At 32.2% G+C, this 19,349-nt stretch overlaps 1 protein-coding gene across 3 annotated transcripts; it reads right to left on the bottom strand.

Annotated features, from left to right (window-relative positions):
• Positions 2,433-17,211, bottom strand: LOC18589793 (outer envelope protein 80, chloroplastic). 3 transcript variants are annotated; one of them, XR_001929577.1, is made up of 17 exons: positions 16,336-16,992; positions 13,785-13,878; positions 13,574-13,656; positions 13,369-13,466; positions 13,160-13,229; positions 12,912-13,005; positions 11,797-11,878; positions 11,625-11,660; positions 10,722-10,875; positions 10,512-10,652; positions 10,226-10,296; positions 10,003-10,081; positions 9,816-9,931; positions 9,424-9,571; positions 3,396-3,465; positions 2,957-3,176; positions 2,433-2,855 (listed from the first exon to the last, which is right to left on the bottom strand). XR_001929577.1 is itself a non-coding variant. In XM_018128149.1 (16 exons), exons 1-16 carry the CDS (start codon positions 16,990-16,992, stop codon positions 3,022-3,024), a joined length of 2,148 nt encoding a protein of 715 aa, XP_017983638.1. In that variant the 5' UTR covers positions 16,993-17,211; the 3' UTR covers positions 2,433-3,021. The 3 variants fall into 3 exon arrangements, 1 of the variants encoding a protein (XP_017983638.1); XR_001929576.1 differs by having other exon boundaries at positions 2,949-3,176; XM_018128149.1 differs by having other exon boundaries at positions 2,433-3,176; positions 16,336-17,211.

The following is a 19,349-nucleotide window of genomic DNA, read 5'->3' on the forward strand; positions in this document are numbered from 1 at the left end:
GAGAAATCTCTAAATCCTTAGTATTTAAACCATGTGTAAGGTCTCTCTCTCTCTCTCCACCTTCATTTCATCAATTTTTATGGTCATGAAATTATTGAGAACAACAATCAAAAATGAAATTATTTTATAAATGAAAAAAAAATATTTTAACTTTATTAACTTTAAATTGATAATAGTTTTGAAATGATAAAAATTATTAATATTGCTTGAATGATTTTTTAACTTATTTAAATAAGTTTTTGAACTTATTTGAATGAGTTTTGAACTTAAGTTATTCATGTTAAAAACTCTTGTACATTTGGCTTTGAAATGCCTAAGTGATTTCATCTTTAAAAGGGTTCAAAACAAGGTTTTGATCACAAATAAACTGTAGGAATCGATCCCCAACCTTGAAGGGTTGATCCCCACTACACAGAATGCGCTGGGTCCTTGTTGCCATGCAGGGATCAATCCCTATCATGAAGGATCAATCTATAGGCTCTAAAACTAGTTGTTAAACACGAGATTCGAACTAAAAAAAAAATCTCGTCACATTTTTGAGGTAAGAAGAGAGAAAAAAAAACATCAAATAATTAAGAATCAAATCTTATGAAGAAAAAGAAAGAGAAACCAAGTTTTTAAGCTATCTTTGTGCTTCATACCTTTGTGCTTTCACTTCTATTATTTGTACACATCTTTATATCATTTAAGCGCTTCCAAACTTATACTCACCTAACAAAACCCACCTTTGAAAGGTATCTTTGCTTTCCACCTTTTAAAAGAAAAATGATTATGTTTTATCTTTAAAAAGTATAGAGGTTCTAATTTAACCTTGAAAAATTAAGAGAAATTGTGTCGTATCCTTAAAAAGGCATCGATGTTTTAATTTACCCTCAAAAAGTTAAAAAGATTGTACCATGTAAAGTTATATTTGAATCTTGAAAAAACATTGTATTGATTAATCATCAATAATGGATTAAACTCTTTTAACTTGTTAAAAAAAAAAAAATACAGACACCAAGAAAGAGTCGAATCTCTATAAATTCTTTGTACACTTTCTCTTTACTTTTCACTCTTTGAATTTGTGTAATTACATTAAAGAATTTGTAAAATTTGTTTTAACTTGTCAATCTTTTGATTTACTCATCAAATCACTTTGACACATTTTAATAGAAAAACAAGTTTATAAAAATACGTAAGTATTTGACTTATTAATTAGTACATGATATTGATTGGTGCATGATCTACCTTTCAAAAAATGTAAAGTTCAAACCCTCTTTCCCTCAAATATCAAGTTTTTAAAAATTTCTTTTAGATTTTTTTTTATTTAGAGAAATCCAAATTTGAATCATACTTTTTAAACAAGAAAATCAAGCACCAACCAATGAGCGAAAATGCTCAAATACTATTACATAACATTTGTTATGAAAATTAAGGGAAGGGGGAAGAAATTGCTTTTAACTTGCCTTCATTAAGAATTTAATTTATTGAAAACAATTTTTACAAATCCAATTCTTCTCTCTTGAATATTGCCGCATTATTATTGAGTTAACATTTCTAACAAAATAACATTACAAAACAAAAACATATTTTTTCATATGATAAATATTGACTATTATATACTAAATTAATAGTAGTTAGCTTTTAATTTTTCCTTTATCAATATATAGTACTAAATTAAGTAATAGGATAACAACTGGATATAGGTTTTTATATTTTTAAATTATTTTAAAATAATTTTTATTCATTAAATTAACTTGCAAATTTTCTCAAATGTATGCTAATAGTTGACTATAAATAAACAAGATATGAATGTAAAGCAAAATAAGTGATTTTAAAAATATTAACATAACCAAGTGAAAATAACGGTAATAATAATGTAAAATGAGTAAAAATGTTGCAACTATCTCTTTTTTTTAAAAAAAAAAAACAAATTATGTTGCAATTACCTTAAAAAATTTAAGTAGTTCTAAACGTAGTAAAGGTCATGAATAAATATAAGTTTATAATATTTTAACATAAGTCGATGTGTAAGGATAATGGTAAAAGAACACAACACTTCTTATAAATAGGGAAAACATTTGGTTTCTTTCTAGAACGAGTTTAAAGTAATTTGTAGTCCTCAAAAGAGCTAACAAATATTACTGAATGGAAAATACAAATTTCATGCAAATAAATAAAATGTTAAAGTTAGAAAACATGCTTTTTTTGAAAAAAAAAATTAACATATACACATTAGAATAAGGATAAAATACACAATATCTGACGCAAAATGAGCAACATGATTATAATTATTTAAACTTATGATTTATAAAGGTAACTAATGATAAGAATAAATATAGCCATATAATTTTAATGTAAATAGTAAGATGTCAGGTAAAGTGAAATTAGCTTCTTTAAAATTTTACCATAAATGTTCACAAACAATAGTAAAAAAAATAATATTTCTTATAAAAAGACAAGGCCAACATTTAATTTTTTTTTCTAAAAGAGTTTAAAAAGTAATTTGTATGCCCCAAAATAACTAGCAACTAATCATAGATGAAAAATATAACTCCACGTGGAGACCTAATTTTGAAACTTCAGACCTCTCAAGAACGGTAATGCGCAAAGTTTTATGCTTTCAAAATCTCTTTCTTAAAAAAAAAAATAAAAATCATCTAAAATTTCACTGGTATGCACAGCCAACTAAGCTCCAACTATGTCTTCATATCAAGCCAACCCCAGGATTGATCCCATGGCAGGATCAAAACAATGAGATGTTGACATGCATAGATGGAAGTGAACTGCGACAACGCCACAACAAATGGAGATATGGTAGACCTGGATGCCCTTGATAATTATGCATCAACGGCGGGATATCAATGTGCACTCTCCTGTAATAATAAAGATACTATCATGTCAAGAAGCCTATCTCCCTAGCAATGACGAGTATTTACAATAAAGGGGAACAAAAATTTTTTGCCAACTTATGTACGGTAACTGGCATCCAAGGCTGCTACAATGCACAAGTGTCCGCGGTTTCCAATTGGCAACCTCTTCTTAGTTTCGATGCCCAACCCCAAAGTGAAACCTCTTCGCCTGCCTGTCATTAAAAGCATATTCAAGACGCAAAGGCCCTAATGGTGACTCCACTCGGATGCCAAACCCATACCCATATCCACTTCCAGGCTTAAACCTTGCCCCTGCAGGATCACCTAAAAGCACAACAAAAAGTTTACGCAAAAGAAACAATATTAGAAGGGCAGGAATTACGCATGCATTCTGCTGTTAGTATATTCGTATCTTCAACCTCAGTCCCACCTTGAACATTGTATCAATATTCCCCAATTTTCTCCCTAGTTTCTACCAAAACAGAATATGGGAAAACTGTAAAAGAAAGAAAGCTTCAGACACATTAACGGGAAACAACTTACCAGGCACGTTGGGGCCTGACCATAGATCATGTCCATAATCTGCAAACATAACTCCTTCCACAGGCCCCACCTGCACAACAGCAAAGAATAAAAATGAATAAAATTCTCACAGGGCATCAATAATAACCTTGTTCATTAAATTCTCATCTACCTAGAGCTAAATCTCTCTATAACCCTATCCAAACTCTATTCTGTTCTGCAAAAAGAGATTTAACATCACAACCAATGCAGCTATCTTCAACAATAAGTTCTGCATTTGCCTTTCAATGCTCTTTTCCTCCAACATAATACAAAATCGACGTATTCTTTAACAACATATGATGGGCTTAATTAAACTCAATAGGCAATTAACAATTTAAAGCAGGGATCCAAATTGCATATACAAATGCATTTTCGATCATATCACATTTATCATGGTTGCTGACATGAAAGACATCATCGTGGTCATTACGGTCATGAATTTTTTTCAATTTTACACAACTGCTATAAAACATAGTAATTATAATCACAGAAACTCTAATTTTATGATATTTAAAGTAGTATATGGCACTCCATGTTCATTATTTATATGATAAAATGAATCAGTCACAATTTTTTTCACATTAAAGTATTCATACTTAAAATATTACTCATTCTTATATCCATGTGTAGTAGATTGTAAAATGCTTGATTGATTTAACATTTTTCTCACTTATTTTCAATTTATTATATAATGGATGAAATTTGCAATTGTTAATTAGTTACACATAAATACTACTAAAATGAAATTAATCTAATACCCAAAAAACAAATACGAATGCTCAAAAAAAATTAATAAAAACCCAAATACAAAATCATAGATTAATAAATAATAAAATCAATATATTAATTATTTTTTCATCATAAATTATAAAAAACTCCTCAAAATTCCTTCAACCTTCCCTCCCAAATTTCTCCATCTGAATCATATAAAAGAATTCCCAAAATTTTTCCATTTTATCTAATAATAATTTTCTCTTTTAAATTTTAAGCTAAAAGAAAAAATTTTTGATTGGTTCAACAAAACACAATCCCCACCAAACCACCCATATCAACAATTTTTTCTCCAAACTCCACGTTTGTCTTAGTTAAAACACACCAAAATCCAAACCTATTTGTCTCTACTCTCTCGTCCTTTTTCTCAAAACTCAAAAATTGACCAGATCATCTCACACAACCTTCCCAGTATCTTGCAACTCTTGCCCCATTCCAACTTCCACCCAACCCATGCCTCCTTTGCCTTCTGCCCTAATCCAAGCAACTAGCCATGGCAGCACAACACCAAACTCACGCCCCCTCACCCTCCTATCTTGGAAGTTGCCAGAATGTTTTGCTTCCTCTCAACTTTCAAGATCAAAGGTTGAGTGGCCATGGATAGATGTTTAGAGTTTGAACCAAAACCTCTCCTTGTTCTCCCACATGCAACACAAATTTGCAAAAATTTAAACCAAGTAATTATAAGTAATTTGTTATCACTTACCTCCAATAATTCTCTTGATCTTGATTGAGGTTTATATTTGTTGATTTTTAAGTGAGTTGTAGATCAAGGGTTTCTTTAATACTTTGGAACTGCTTCTCATTTGAAATTTTATTGCTTGATGAAAAAAAAAATTAGTTTTTAAATTACATGTTGGACAAAGATGATAGTGGCAATAACATCCCGTAATAAGCACCACTACATAGTCAGTATCTAAATCCCTAATCTAAAATGTAAATAGAAGAAAAATAACAATTAACAAATATGACATAGCATAAGGATATGCATCCAATACCAAGAAAGGTCTTGGAGTTAGGATCTCTATATTGCCTTACCTTTAGCATATAAGCATACTTGGTGATAGACCACCAATATCTATTTCTAAATCAATATGAAGAAGTAACCCTCTTATTGAATTTTTTCTTGTTTTAGTACTCATTAAACTCAACTATTATATTCAACACTATTGTCAGCAAATATCATTTCTTATGATAGGCCGTGAAAATTAGAAAAACATACTGCATACAATGTCATTAGCTATCCATCAATCCTAATTGTGGAGTGTCAAGTGCTAACTATAAAACCAAGCTAACTAAAGTCATTAAGATATGTAGTAAAAATCTTATCTTTAAGGATGAGAAGAAGCAGGACCACTAACGAGAAACAGTTTCCACAAGTTTCAGACAATATCTTGGAACAAGTAGAGCTAAAACGATTTTCAATTTCCCAGATTCAGTAGTCAATATTCTATAAACCTTGCACCGCCAACTTCACAAGTGCTCTAGAGACTTTGCCCAAGTTTCTCATAGAAGGTGGCCCAAGGATTCATATAGTAGTTGTGTAGCAGTATTGAGACCACTATTTCAATGTATCAACACCCTCCACCACCAATATCAGCACTGAAATTACGTGTGAATGAAATTCATATACATAGCAACGCATTGCAATCACAAAACCAGCTATAATGTGACTATTGTCACTGCCATTGTTTTCTGTCCAAAATGTAGCACAAAAACCATTTTTTTCATCAGACAATAGAATTTCAAATGAAAAATACTTCCTAAAAACCCCTAGATCTACAAGAACTCATTCAAAAATCAGAATATAGACCTCAATCAAGATCAGTAATAAATTATTTAAGGTAAGTAATAACAAAAAACTTAAAATTACCTCTCTTGTTTAAATTTTGCGAATTTGTGTTGCATGTGAGAGAACGGGGAGAGATATTGGTTCAAACTCAACCCATCCATGACGACTCCACCCAAAATCTTGAAAGATGAGAAAAAGCAAAACAGTGGGGGGGTGAGTTGCGGATTTGGTGCTGTGCTATCGCGCTTAGCTGATTGGGTTTAGGAATAAGACAAAAAAGGCATGGGTTGGATGGAACTTAGAAGAAGGCAAGAATTGAGAAAAGATTTAAGGGAGGCTAGTTCAGGTTATTTGGTCAATTTTGATTATTGAGAGAAAAATATGAGTAAAGACAGATGTTTGGACTTTGGCATATTTTGACTATGAGAAAAGTGAGGCTTTTTGAAGGAAATTTGTGGATGTGATGTTTGGTGGGGATAAGGCTTCGTCGAACCGATTAAAATTTTTTTTCCTATTTAGCTTAAAATTAGAGGGAAAATGTTAGAGAGAAATATTACTAACTAAAATTGAAAATTTTTAAATTTTCTTTATATGATTTAGCTAGAGAAATTTGTGAAGGAAGGGTTCGATGGAAGTTTGAGAGAAATTTTTTTTATAATTTTAAATGAAAAAATTATGATTAATATATTGGTTTTATTTCAATTATGATTTTGGATTTGGATTCTTTTTCATTTTTATTTTCTTTTGGTATTTATATTGTTGTTATTCTTTTTTGTATTAGATTAAATATAATTTTAGTATTATTTTTGTGTAACTAACTAACAATTGAAAATGTCATCCATTATATAATAAATTGAAAAAAAACTGTGAAAAAAAGGTTAAATTAATTTATGCACCAAAAACTTAAATATCATAAAATACAGTTTCTATTATTATAATTATAATTACTACGTTTTATAACAAGTGTAAAATTGAAAAGAAAAATCACTGACTGTAATGACAGCAATGACCACGGTAGCATCCATTATGTCTACAACCACAACTAATGCAACACGCCAACCAAAAACACATCTACAACCACAATTTAAATCCTTGGATAACCCCATCTTTAGAGGTTTTCGCTTAAAACTAAAATAACCAAATTAATTGAAAAAATTTGGTTCAAACAGTTTGATTAATTTGAAAACAAACATGGTTATGTTGATTAATTCAGTCGATTTTGATTTTGAAAAAAAGAAGTTGGTTAACATAATTAACTGATTTGTATATAAGCCATTATAAGTTATAACATATATAATAATATAAACATATTAAAACATATATGTTTATATAAATATAAATATATATAATAGTAAACATATATATAAACAAATTATATGACATATATAATAATATAAACATATTATAATTTGTTGGAATATTTTAGTGCATTTTCATTTATGTTAGTTAGAACATTTTAATGCTTTTAACCATGTTTGTCAAAACATTTTAGTGATATTAAACTTATGGTGTTGTTAAGATTTTAAAATTTATAATATTTACTGAGTAATTAGCATAAAAAATGAAACTAAGAAAATTGGCCTTGAGTGTAGTACGGCCCATGATCCAAAAAAGTTCCAATTAATTTGATTGTTAACCAAATTAACCAATCTAATTTGGTTAATAAGTTAATCACTTAAAACTACTTCTTCAATTGGTTTGGTTAATTTTCATAGCACATTCGATTAATTTAGTTTAAAAAAATTCTTAACCAAATTAACTAAATAAACATGAATTAACCATTTGCAAACCCCTATCTATCTTCACACGAATATAGGTGAGATTCGTAAAGTATGTACGCAACTCACACACCAAGTACAGATATGAAACTCAGTAAGAGTATAAACTCAACCTCACACTACAATATGTAGTGCTTTCACCATGATACTTACACCAAAGGAGGGATATAAATATAACAAAGATTTCAGCTATTCAGTGATTTATTATCCCATTAGACGAAGATCCTAGGATCTCCACTCACATAGGTGCCAAAAAATTACTCAAATTAATTAATAAGCAAATTAAAATCGGTGACATGGAGAGTCATATGCCAACAGCTAGCATGTATATTTTCTACCAAAAACCCATTTGCCATTTGATCTTGACACCTACTGACACTTCGCAAACTAGTGTCAAATAAGTTGGCAGCTTAGTGCCCAACTAATCTCATCAGAATTGCCTATAAATAGGCTTAAGGGGTTCAACTGATATAGCTCTTACCCTCCTATTTGATTTCTAGCAAACTTCACACTTATTTTTCTAATTACAACCAATTGAAATACTTCCATTCTGTTTGAAATTTACATAATACTCTTCTCATATAGTATATTTTCATATAACTTGGTCATAATATTTAACTGGTAAAATTTGAACGGTTTGCCCAATCTTTGTAGTTCACATACAAGGTAATGGCAAGCACTAGCTGTTGAATCCAAAAACCAAACACCATTATAATCCTACTTGCATCCAGATATTATATAGACAGGGCAAAGACTGATTTCAAGGACAAATACTATGTCATGGCTCAACCTCGTAGATAAGTTTTCTATTATATACTTCAAGCAGTTTAATTAGCTTAATTATATAAGTAGCACTGCACATCCAGCATTCTGAATAAGCACCTTAAGATGTAGAATCAATACCCACAGCATTGGGCTTTAGCTTATGACAATAAAGGTCAAACAGCATCACTTGATATGACTCCCAGTTTGGACAACATAGCATTCCAGAGTCTATAATAAAACCCATCTAAATTTAAAAAAAAAAAAAAATTCTATTCTCTGCCATCCACTTTTGAACTTAGTAGTCTAATTTTTGTCACATCAGTGTTAAAACAATTTTTAAAGCACATTTTCATTGAAATTGTGTTCTGAGAACATGTTTTAATTGGTATTGTGTTTTAGAACCATGTTTTTTAGATAAACTATTACACAGCAAAAAAAGAAAAGCAAAATACATGAAAACATGTTCTGACTCATGTTTGAAAAGCACATCAATTGGTAAACAAGTTTGAATGTGAATGCATTTGAGAAATAAGCTTTTTATTGAGATGGATTTATCATTGACTCTCACATCTGTATATTTGCCATGGTGATTTAACCTTTTTAAGTCTGAACTAACAATAAAACTACCAGACTTAATAGTTGCTGATATTTGGTCTTATCTCATTTGAAACTTCTCCGTATACCAGAATCCTTACTGATGTTTAGGAGTTCCTCATGGCTACCTAGCTTAAAACAAGGCAGTTAATAATCATGAATCTCTAATAAAGCTAAAAGCCATGAAGCATCAAGGTGAAAGGTCCTAAACAAAGGCAAAAGAAAGGAATACAACATCCGTAACTTACAGCAAGCACAAGATACTGATGCAACAACAAAAGAAGAGGAAGAATTTTTAAACACCTACCATTGGGAAAGAAACTTCACTAGAGCCAACCACATAAGATCGACCAGAGCCTACAGCACCTTCTTCATAACCTCTCACACTGTTTGTTCCACCGATAGCAAATGCTTCATGAGGAGAAAAATTACCCACCACATGCCCACCAGACAAACTAGCAATCAAAACTAAAGCAAGTCAGCAAAGTATACCAACACTCTAAATCCCATTCTCTCTCCGTTTCTCTCTTGGGGAGAAATATTTAAGCTCAGTGTCAAACCAAGCAACTGTGGAAGTTAAGGAAACAAATTAAGAGAAATAGAGTTGCCAATAAATGATTATCCACCCAAACATACACCATGCGAATTATTGTACATTGCTCCTTGTATAAAATAAAAGACATAAAATAGACAAAATACCTTAAAAGAAGGCGAGCAGGACCAATTTCAACACCTTTTCTGGCACGTGCATTTACTCTGTTGAAAAACAGCCACTCAGGCATGACAGGAAGTCCTTGTTCCATGTTAAACGCGAACTGCAAAGATAACAGAAATGAGGCACATCCATATAACGAGTGATAGAAAACCACAGAGTATAGATGCTAACCATGGAGGAACCTTGGTCGCCAGAACCAGTATAGACACTTTCAAATTTAGCCAGCAACATATCGTCATAAGGCTTACCACTACATTAAGAAATTAATTAAAAAAGGGAGATTTAATAGAAGATTAGAGTCAAGCAAATTAAACCATAAAAATACTACCAACAGCCAATTAATGCAGAGAAATCAATCTTATACAAGCTATACAACACCAGGCATCGGAGATACCTTGCAGTAAGGGGGCTGCCATAGAAGTCTTTAATGATTGGATTTCCTTTTTCATCACGAGCACCAGCATGCTAAAATATTAGGATCAAATATTGAAAACAAATCACATAACTGAGAAAACAAATCACATAACTGAGACGTAAACCTTAATCACAAACAAACAGCATTCAGATTCAAAATGAAAAATAAATTTAAGGTGCTACTTTTCACAAACTTTTCTTTTGAAGAAAACTCAGAACAGATACTGCTGACCAAAAATGCAATGCAATTAAGAAACATGCTCTACCTGAAAAATAAGCCCAACTGTTCCATTCCATTTGGGCCTAATTGGTCGACTAAACTCTACACCAGCTGTCACACGGCCAATGCTCAGACTGCTATTGTCATGTAGGTTACCATGCACAAGTGTCCCAGGGGTTCTTGAATTCTATACAAGCATAACAGCTCAGATAATAATCAATCTTCCAATCATCCAAAATGTAAAAGCAAAACCCACCTGGACAATTATTGTTCTAGATGTCCGCTTATCATCTCCTTCAATCCATGGGTCTGTGTAGTTAATGCGGAATATGGAGTCAATTTGGCCCCTCTCCAAGGAAATATTAAGCTTTTGGTTTCTTCCGAAAAGGTTTCTATGAGAATATGCAAAGCTGCATATAGAAAATAACAGAGTAGGAGACAAGGTAAACAGCACATCAAATGTTATCACATAATCTAGCAGACTATATATTCCTTGCTTTTTCATCTCAATAATAATTAGGGAGGGTGGAATACAGAAAAGCTGAAGGCTCATAGTGGCAAAACATGACCAAATATGTGCAGTAGCAAATAAGAAGGTTTACAAGAAATGGGAATATAATAGGAAGACAATATGACGGAAAAAAAAAAAGAAAGAAAAGAAAGAGCATCCAATAAAATCCATCATTACACAAACGAGTTTCTCTTTTAGTACCAGAGTAAGCTATGTATATTCTATCTATTACTATGCACATTATTGCTAGATGAAGATTACTAAGATATAAGAACTACAAGATTAACAAACTAATCAATTGTCCACAGACCAATGCAAAGCCAATTTTATTCCAAAATTATAGCATACTCTAGAACAACTAAACTTAATTGTTAGTTGGCTTTTTCACTCAAATTCATTCCAGAAAACAAATCCTGATTGCAGTAAGACGATGTAATTACAAAAATTGCACATATCTGATATGAGTAATGGAATGAATCAACCAATGTAAATTACATCATTCAAAAATAGAACTTGCTCCCAAAAGCATGAAACAAAATTCTCTGAGATGAAATTTATTATGCACATTCACAATTCACAATGAACCCCTGGTAGAGAAAGATGAATGGAAAAACCTGAACCAGCCAGAAATGCAATATGTAATTTTACCTTCCAATAAGTCCTGAGAGAGGGCCACTTGTAATCCTACAAAATTAAAAATCAATTACAAAATATTCTTTCAGATATACCACACATAAATGAGTATGAATTTTGGTAAGTAAATTAGGTGAGGACATAAGCTAGAACAGGTAATATTGTAATTTAGACTAGCATAACTTACCCACTTGATATTCCACCACCAGCAGAAAAACCTCCACTTGGACGTTCAACAACGTTCATTATCAAATCAACCTTGCCAGCATCTACAATGTTGCACAAACAAAATGACAATAGACAAATAAATACATAAAAAAAAAAAACTCTTAAAAACATTAACATGAAAACCATTACTTGCAAAGCACAACAAACAAAAAGAGAAATTAATGTGATGCTTCATGAATAAATAAATGTCAAATCCTATAAAAGAAACTAACTCAAATGTATTCCACTGATTTCAATAAAAGCTTCGTGGAATCTTCATGTGCACCACCTTTATGTACCTAAGAACTATACACGCTTTTCAAAAAAAAGAAACTATACAGAGCAACAAAGAAAAATTAAAGAAAATACTGCTATCTACTAAAAGCTGGATGTAAAATAACTCCCAGGGAGAAGCACTAAAATCAGTCTTTATGGCAACTGAAAATAGGCTTTTCATACTGTCAGACCATTGAGAGTTTTGCCTACCAAATGTCGTATATCTATAACTCTTTATGGCAGCATCCATCGACCAACCAATGCCAATATTCTACACCCATTGCATTCTTGAAAACATGTAAATTTCTAAGGATGATAGATATATATTCAATGACAGACAAGAAACCTTTGAAAAAACCAAAAGAGTATAGGACTATTTCAAACAAATGAATAAGGTAGCCAACTTCTAAAGCTTACACTGAAGAACCCTCCATGTCACTGTTCACCTGTCTATTTTCAAGTCAATAAGAAAGCTTTCCATCAACTACAATGAGAATGAACCACAGCATACTAAATTTAATTTGCTATTACTAGTATTTACTATGACATCATTACAGTAAATGTTAGTCCATAATAATAATCCAGAATAAAATTCAGTGCACATTCTTATTATTGCATTATTATGTGTCTGAAATTCAGCCTCAAACCAGGTAAGGTCCCCAGCTTGAAAAAATTGACTAAACACTCAGAAGGAGATTGTATATCGATTACATTTTTCAGGAATTAGCTTTAACATTTTGTCAACCAGCTCAGCAAACCTCCGAATACAATATGCAAAATCTGTGTATGCATGTGTCTTTAAAAGATATATTCACTCACCTCCAGCAGGTTGGGGAATGATACTGACATCTTCCATAAGACCCATAGTTGACACAGTATCCACATCTCGTTTTCCTTGAAGCATACTATACACCTAAAGAAGGATCATTGAATGAAACAACCCCAGTTAGTCAGGACATATTGTGCTTTCCACAGGCATGCTTCTTGATTTGAAATAGACAAATTCTTTAAGACTATCATCAATTAAATGCCCATTGACGTACAAAAAGCAAGATCTAGGGTCACACCTGCCCCTTCTTGGTTGTGAGTTGCCTAAGTATTGTTTCAGGCTTTGTCTTCCCTTTACATGGTTCACCACTGCAACAAAAATGAAAAATTTCTAGTCATATCCTAACACTAACAAATTCAAAAGTTTGATATGCATGTTTGCAAGTGCACCTATTTTAGTATATGCATATACAAGTGTAGGTAAGGCAAACTGAAGGGAGGTTCTTACGTCTTTCGATCAAGGAAACGTATGGATATATTATTGACCTCTGCTTCTGCAACTTGTAACCTTATAATACCTCCAGAAAGAATATCAACTCCTGAAACCTATAAGGTCAAAGAACAGTGGCCATGCAACATGATTGTACTCAAAGATCAATGAAGAGAACATAAGCGTCAACAAACTAAAAAATCATGTAACGCAAAGCACTAACCAAGCCAAAAAGACCACGCTCCATATACCATCCATTGATGGAATTAATTACTTCATCTAAACGCTTGAGATTTACCACTTTTCCTGCACAGCTTGACACCAAAAGTGAAAATAATGAAGGCCTGCTATGGGCAAAATTCAAAAGCAGGTCATCCAGCAATAACCATAAATGCATATACATCCATACTTAAGAATGCAAAAGGAAAACCTACCATGCCCATCACGAAAAGCATCCTCGAGAAACTTTGATGGAAGAACATTGGCTCCTTCACAGACCAATCCATGAAACTCCTGGTTTGGTTCTACCTTATGCCACAAGAACCCAATTTCAATCAAATCAAGGTTATGTTCCTATATATACCTAAGATATAGGTTATAATGCCCAGAACAAGAACAACATGTTCAATTAACAATGAAAAGATCCTAGACACATGTGAAAGACCTGCCAAATCCAACATTCTTCCTTTTACTCACTCCATATGGATATTTCATTCTATAAAATTTTCCAACAATACTCTATGGAGTAATCATGTGCTCTGCTTTTATGGAAACAGATTATCAACATAGCCAGAAGGAAGGGGGCACAAAGAAGGCAATTCACCTCCAATCCCCCTGAATCTTTTAACAGAAAAGAGTAGACTGGTGCCAAAGAGATCCCTGCCCCAAGCCCCCAACTCTATCCTGACCATATAAAGAAGTGTGTATTTACACATGGCAGCCACTGTTCTGCAGTAGCAGCAGCCTCCATGTCCGCCATAGACTGTTATTGGCCTGAGAACTAAATGGCATGTAACAGCCACAAGAGACATGGTAATTGTCTGTCACAGCCATAGTGGCCTGGGACCCTAACAGATATTTTCCATTTCCTATCACAAGCTTTTCCCCCTTCTCAACTTCAAGAGAAAATTCTTCTTAACAAACACCTCAATACACCAAAACAAACAACCCCATATCTACAATTAGTCAACACATTAACTTTAAAAAGGAAAATCAATTTTGAGCATCAAGCAAAAGAACAAAGCATTTTCAACAACTTCCAAGGCAACCAACAAAAATTTCTCAACAGTTTCTCTTAATTTTTAACATAATTTTTTAAAGGAATCTCTGCAATAAATACGAGATAGTGATCTGGTGACCTTTTGCCCTTCCATGGCACCTGTTCCTTGATGGAGGTGGATATCGCGTGATACAGACTATGGAAGGACACGTCATTGATCTGCTAAGGTGCTTGTTCAAGGAAGAAGATGAGGATGTATCTGCTGCTTTGACAGTTGTTTGAAGAAGGTGACTATAGATAAGGCTGATTGACTGGGACTGCCATTAGAGACAGATGCAAATGACAAGAGTACATGGGCAGGGCGGTTGAGAGTGTTTCTTGTTACGGTATGGCTTAGTTATCTGTTCTTATCAGAAAATATATATAATAAAACATAAATGAAAAGGCAAATTGCAAGACCAGGGGCATAGAGATGTGGTCGAGGAATACAAATTAGGTGGGGAAGATAAGAGAAATTTGGGAGGGAAAAGGGCTAATGGAAGAGAATTCTGAATCATGTTAAAATTTATTGAGAGGGAATGATTGGTTTGGGAGGGATTGAAATATATTAGTTATCATATTTTACTTGATTTAATTTTATAAATATTACTATATATTTAATATAATAGCTTCTGATCAACATGCAATTTGCAGGTCAACCATATTATTATTTTTAATTATTTAATTGAAATGAAACCACTATTAATTGTGTATTATTATAATTAAAATAAAACTACTAGTAATTATGACTTTGATAATTAGTTTTTACTGAAATTTTCTAATTCATAATTTTTTGCACAAGTTTTTTTACTAATTGTTACAATTTATCGCTTTCTTAAGCTTGTTTAGTATTATAGAATAAGGACCCTGTTAAGGAATAATAACTATTTTTTATAATATAAAATAGAATTATTGAAATTTAGCCAGAAGCAAAACCATAATATACTCTTCACAAAAGGTTCAAAGCCTTCAAGTCACATTTATATATAGAATAGATTAATTATATGATTATAATTTTTATAGGAATAAAAATTACAATAAATCACTTGAATATTATAATACAAAACAGTTTTGGGACACATTAAGTATAGCAGATCATACATTGTTGAAAGAAATCACAACAGCAAAGCCCACAACTCGAGCTATTACATACACAACAACAACAACAATAAAAATGCATTCAATTTTGACTGCAATTTGAAATGGTTTTAAATATAAGTATGTATGTGTGTGTGTATGTATAACCCCAAGAATAAAAATGCATTCAATTTTGACTGCAATTTGAAATGGTTTTCAAATATAAGTATGTGTGTGTGTGTGTGTGTGTCTATATATATATATATATATCAATGCCTGCAACTATAATTTTAAACAAGATTTTTTGTCAAGGTCACCAACCCAAGATTAACATTAAAACAAAAACACTTTACCAACAATTTCTAAAATTTAAAACTAAACAATGTGAGGCTTTGAGACAATCCCTGTTTCCAATGACAATTTCTTGGTTCAAGTGGAAAGTTCTCTATTGCAATTACCTAAAATCTAGCAACTCAATTCCATACCACCAGAATTAATCCGCCATTCTCAACTTGATATCCTAAAACTATTCCAAACAAGTAGCACAATATACAAGCAAAATACCCAAATCCACAATGCTCTAACTTACCAAAATAAGAAAAACAAATTACAAAACTCTAGTTGAAATGAATCATCTTTACATAACTTACTTGAAACACCAATCTGATACCGTCCCGCGTGTCGACAGCGACAGGCATACACGACGAGAAGTAGCCACTATCAATAATCCGGTGCACGTCCTCCTGGACCTCGCGGACAGTCAGTGCTGAGTTGGCTCGGCAAGCTTTCAATGCGGTGAGGGCTTCCATTTCGAGGTCCTTCATCTCCAACTCCTCTCCATCTTTGTTCCTTACCAGAACCTCGCTTATCAGAACCCTCTCTTCATCGTGTCGACCTGCCGTCGCCGACTGCCCCTTCTGAGGCAATTCTGACCCGGACTGAGTCGAATCAGTCGAGGCCGGTTGAGTCAGCGACAACGAGGCGGAACATAGCAGAGGCGATTTAGCAATGTTGTGGTTCTGAGTCGGGTCCGTGGAGCGAGTTAGAGACAGAGACAAAGAGAATAGTAGGGGAGAGCTTCTGAATAGGGAGCTAATTCCTAAATCGGACTGAGTAGACTCAGTCGATCGACTCAGGGGATTTCTTACATAATTTGAGCGATTCCTTAGCGAGTCAATGAGTTGGAAGACCGAGTGACGGGTTCTGGCGAGCTGAGAGGCTAGGGCTTGTGAGAGAGAAGGGCTGGAAGAAGGGAGAGGGATTTTCAGAGAAGAGGAGGTGAAGGAGACGCCGTCGTTTGGATGCATTGGTGATACAGAAACCGGAGATGACGGAATGAGAATCAAAACATGGAAGAAGAAAATCTAAAATGGCCAATTGGAGATAATTTTGGGGGTTGAAATTTGAAGGTTGTTGGAGGTGTTGCCGTCTTACAAGGGCGAATGAGGGGAAATGAATAAATGATGATAAACCCTACTCACCCAAATGTCTCGTTGGGGTTTCAGTTTATGCACGTACACTGATTTTTCAACAGGGCTAAGCCTTAAAATCAACTGACACAAAGGAAAACAGGGTTAAGAGAGAAATAAAAATTTAAAAAAAACATAATATACTTTGTAAACCTCATTAATTATTTAAAAAAATTTTAATAAATCTTTATTCAAGTCTCTTACTTCTATATTAGATTAAATAAATTTTTATAATTAACCGCTACTCAATATCATTATTCAAAACTGTCATTTATCATTTTATATTTTATAAAATGTAAACTTAAAATGACAAGTAACATTTTAACTAATAATAGCTAATCAACTATTAAATCTTAATTATAAGAACTTATTTAATCTAAAATAAATATATAAAAATTTAATTAAATGTAATAAAATAATTAAAATTTATTTAATTTTTTAAATAGGTTAGAGACATTTTTAAATTTTATGTCATAAAAATTAAACGAATTCGATTTTCAGATTATAAATTAGTTACTAGCCCATCCTTTAATATTTTTTTAAGAAGGTTCTAAGTAGTAAAATAATTTTACAATAAAATTTTATAGATTTATTAACCAGAAGTTTCTCCATATTATTTTTTGTGAAAATGAATAATAATTGACTTTTTTCATCCAAAATATATATTTAAGAAATTTTTTTTTGGCAATTCATAAAAAGGATTAAGTTCTAAGATTGGTAAGGAATTGAGAAAAAAGTAGTTTAATATTGACAAGAAAAATAGATAAAGGCATAAAATTTAAATAAATTCTTATACTTTTATTACGTTCAATTAAGTAATAACTATTAACTAATTGTCGTTAGTTAAAGTTTCACATCATCTACCACATTACATGTTAAAGTGTCATTTTGGAAGATGACTATCACAAGGCAAATGATGTGTTTAAAGATGTTGCTAATTTGATTTCTTTTTTAATTAGTGACTTGGCTTTTAACTTTAAGTCCAATCACAGTCTTAAAACCATTTGTTTAGAAATTTAAAACAAAAAAAATTAAAATAACTTCATTACTAAATAATCTAAATGCGCGTTTGGTATAAAAAATAACTAGACTATTCCCCTTTATTTCTAGCTATTCTTTTCTCCCTTATTTGGTTGGCAAATTGGTAAGGAATAGCAATTTTTAAATTTTACCTATTCTTCAGAATTAGTAAAAAGCCATTTTAAACTAAACCCAACCCTTCCCTTGATACTAGCTATTCCGTATTTGATAGAATAACTTTCAAAATCGTTAAAACTAAATTATCCTTCATAAGTTTAAAAAATTACACAATCCTACTTATATAAAATCATTTTTCTCTCTCTTCTTTCTCTCTTTCCTCTTCTAGCTACAGTGTTCTCTTCCTCCTGTCCCTCGTTCTTTTACACCCATTGACCAAGGAATGGAGAAAACGACTAATGGCACATTGTATTAATTTGTAAACTTCATTGAAATAAAACATTTTTACGAGGTTTTCCACTACCATTTGACATCAACATCAAAGTGTCAAGAGGGACAAGAATAAATGAAAACTTTGTAAAAGAAATGTTTAACAACAAATCGCTCCATGAGTCTATATCTACACCAACAAAAGGTTTGACCTTCTTGATTGTAAAGGGCTTCAACTTCTCTCCTTAATTCTTACCATTACATCAAACCAAAGTCGTCCAACAATTGGCTTTGTGCTCCATTCGACTAACATACTATGAACACTCTCATTCTTCCCAATGGATTTTTCTAGTTCTAATAGGAAATGAATAATGTTTCTACCTGTCACGACCCGAAACTTCCCATCGAGCCCGTGACAACCGCCGCGAAGCCTCGACAAACATTTTTCACCCCAAATGCCGATCAAAACCCCGCAAAGCTCTCGTATCAGCTTTCGCACTTCCCCGGTGATCAATAGTTATCAAATATCAAAAAACGAAGGATTACAAATCGTTTCCAAATCATAACATAACATTTTTTTTTTTTGGTTCACAGGGACATTTTCGTCATTTTTTGTCGAAAATCTCAAAAATTGCTAAAAATGTAATAGGTAAGCAAAAAAATATATATTTAGTGATTTAAAAACAAATTAAGTATCTAAAACATTCATTTGAAGTGAAAATTTGACCATTTGAATATAATAAAAATATTTAATAAAATAAACTATTTTCTTGTAAAATAATTTTTTA

Source organism: Theobroma cacao, chromosome 9, assembly GCF_000208745.1.
Source record: "Theobroma cacao cultivar B97-61/B2 chromosome 9, Criollo_cocoa_genome_V2, whole genome shotgun sequence".
NCBI classification, from domain to species: Eukaryota; Viridiplantae; Streptophyta; class Magnoliopsida; order Malvales; family Malvaceae; genus Theobroma; species Theobroma cacao.

Excerpts from the sequence above, each read along its gene's own strand:
- LOC18589793 (XM_018128149.1), bottom strand. The coding sequence starts at position 16,992 with ATGCATCCAAACGACGGCGTCTCCTTCACCTCCTCTTCTCTGAAAATC. Across the intron at positions 11,879-12,911 it reads CATTCCCCAACCTGCTGGAG|ATGCTGGCAAGGTTGATTTG; the intron begins GTGAGTGAATAT and ends GCAACATTGTAG. Across the intron at positions 3,466-9,423 it reads GTGAAGTTTCTTTCCCAATG|GTGGGGCCTGTGGAAGGAGT; the intron begins GTAGGTGTTTAA and ends GCTGTTGTGCAG.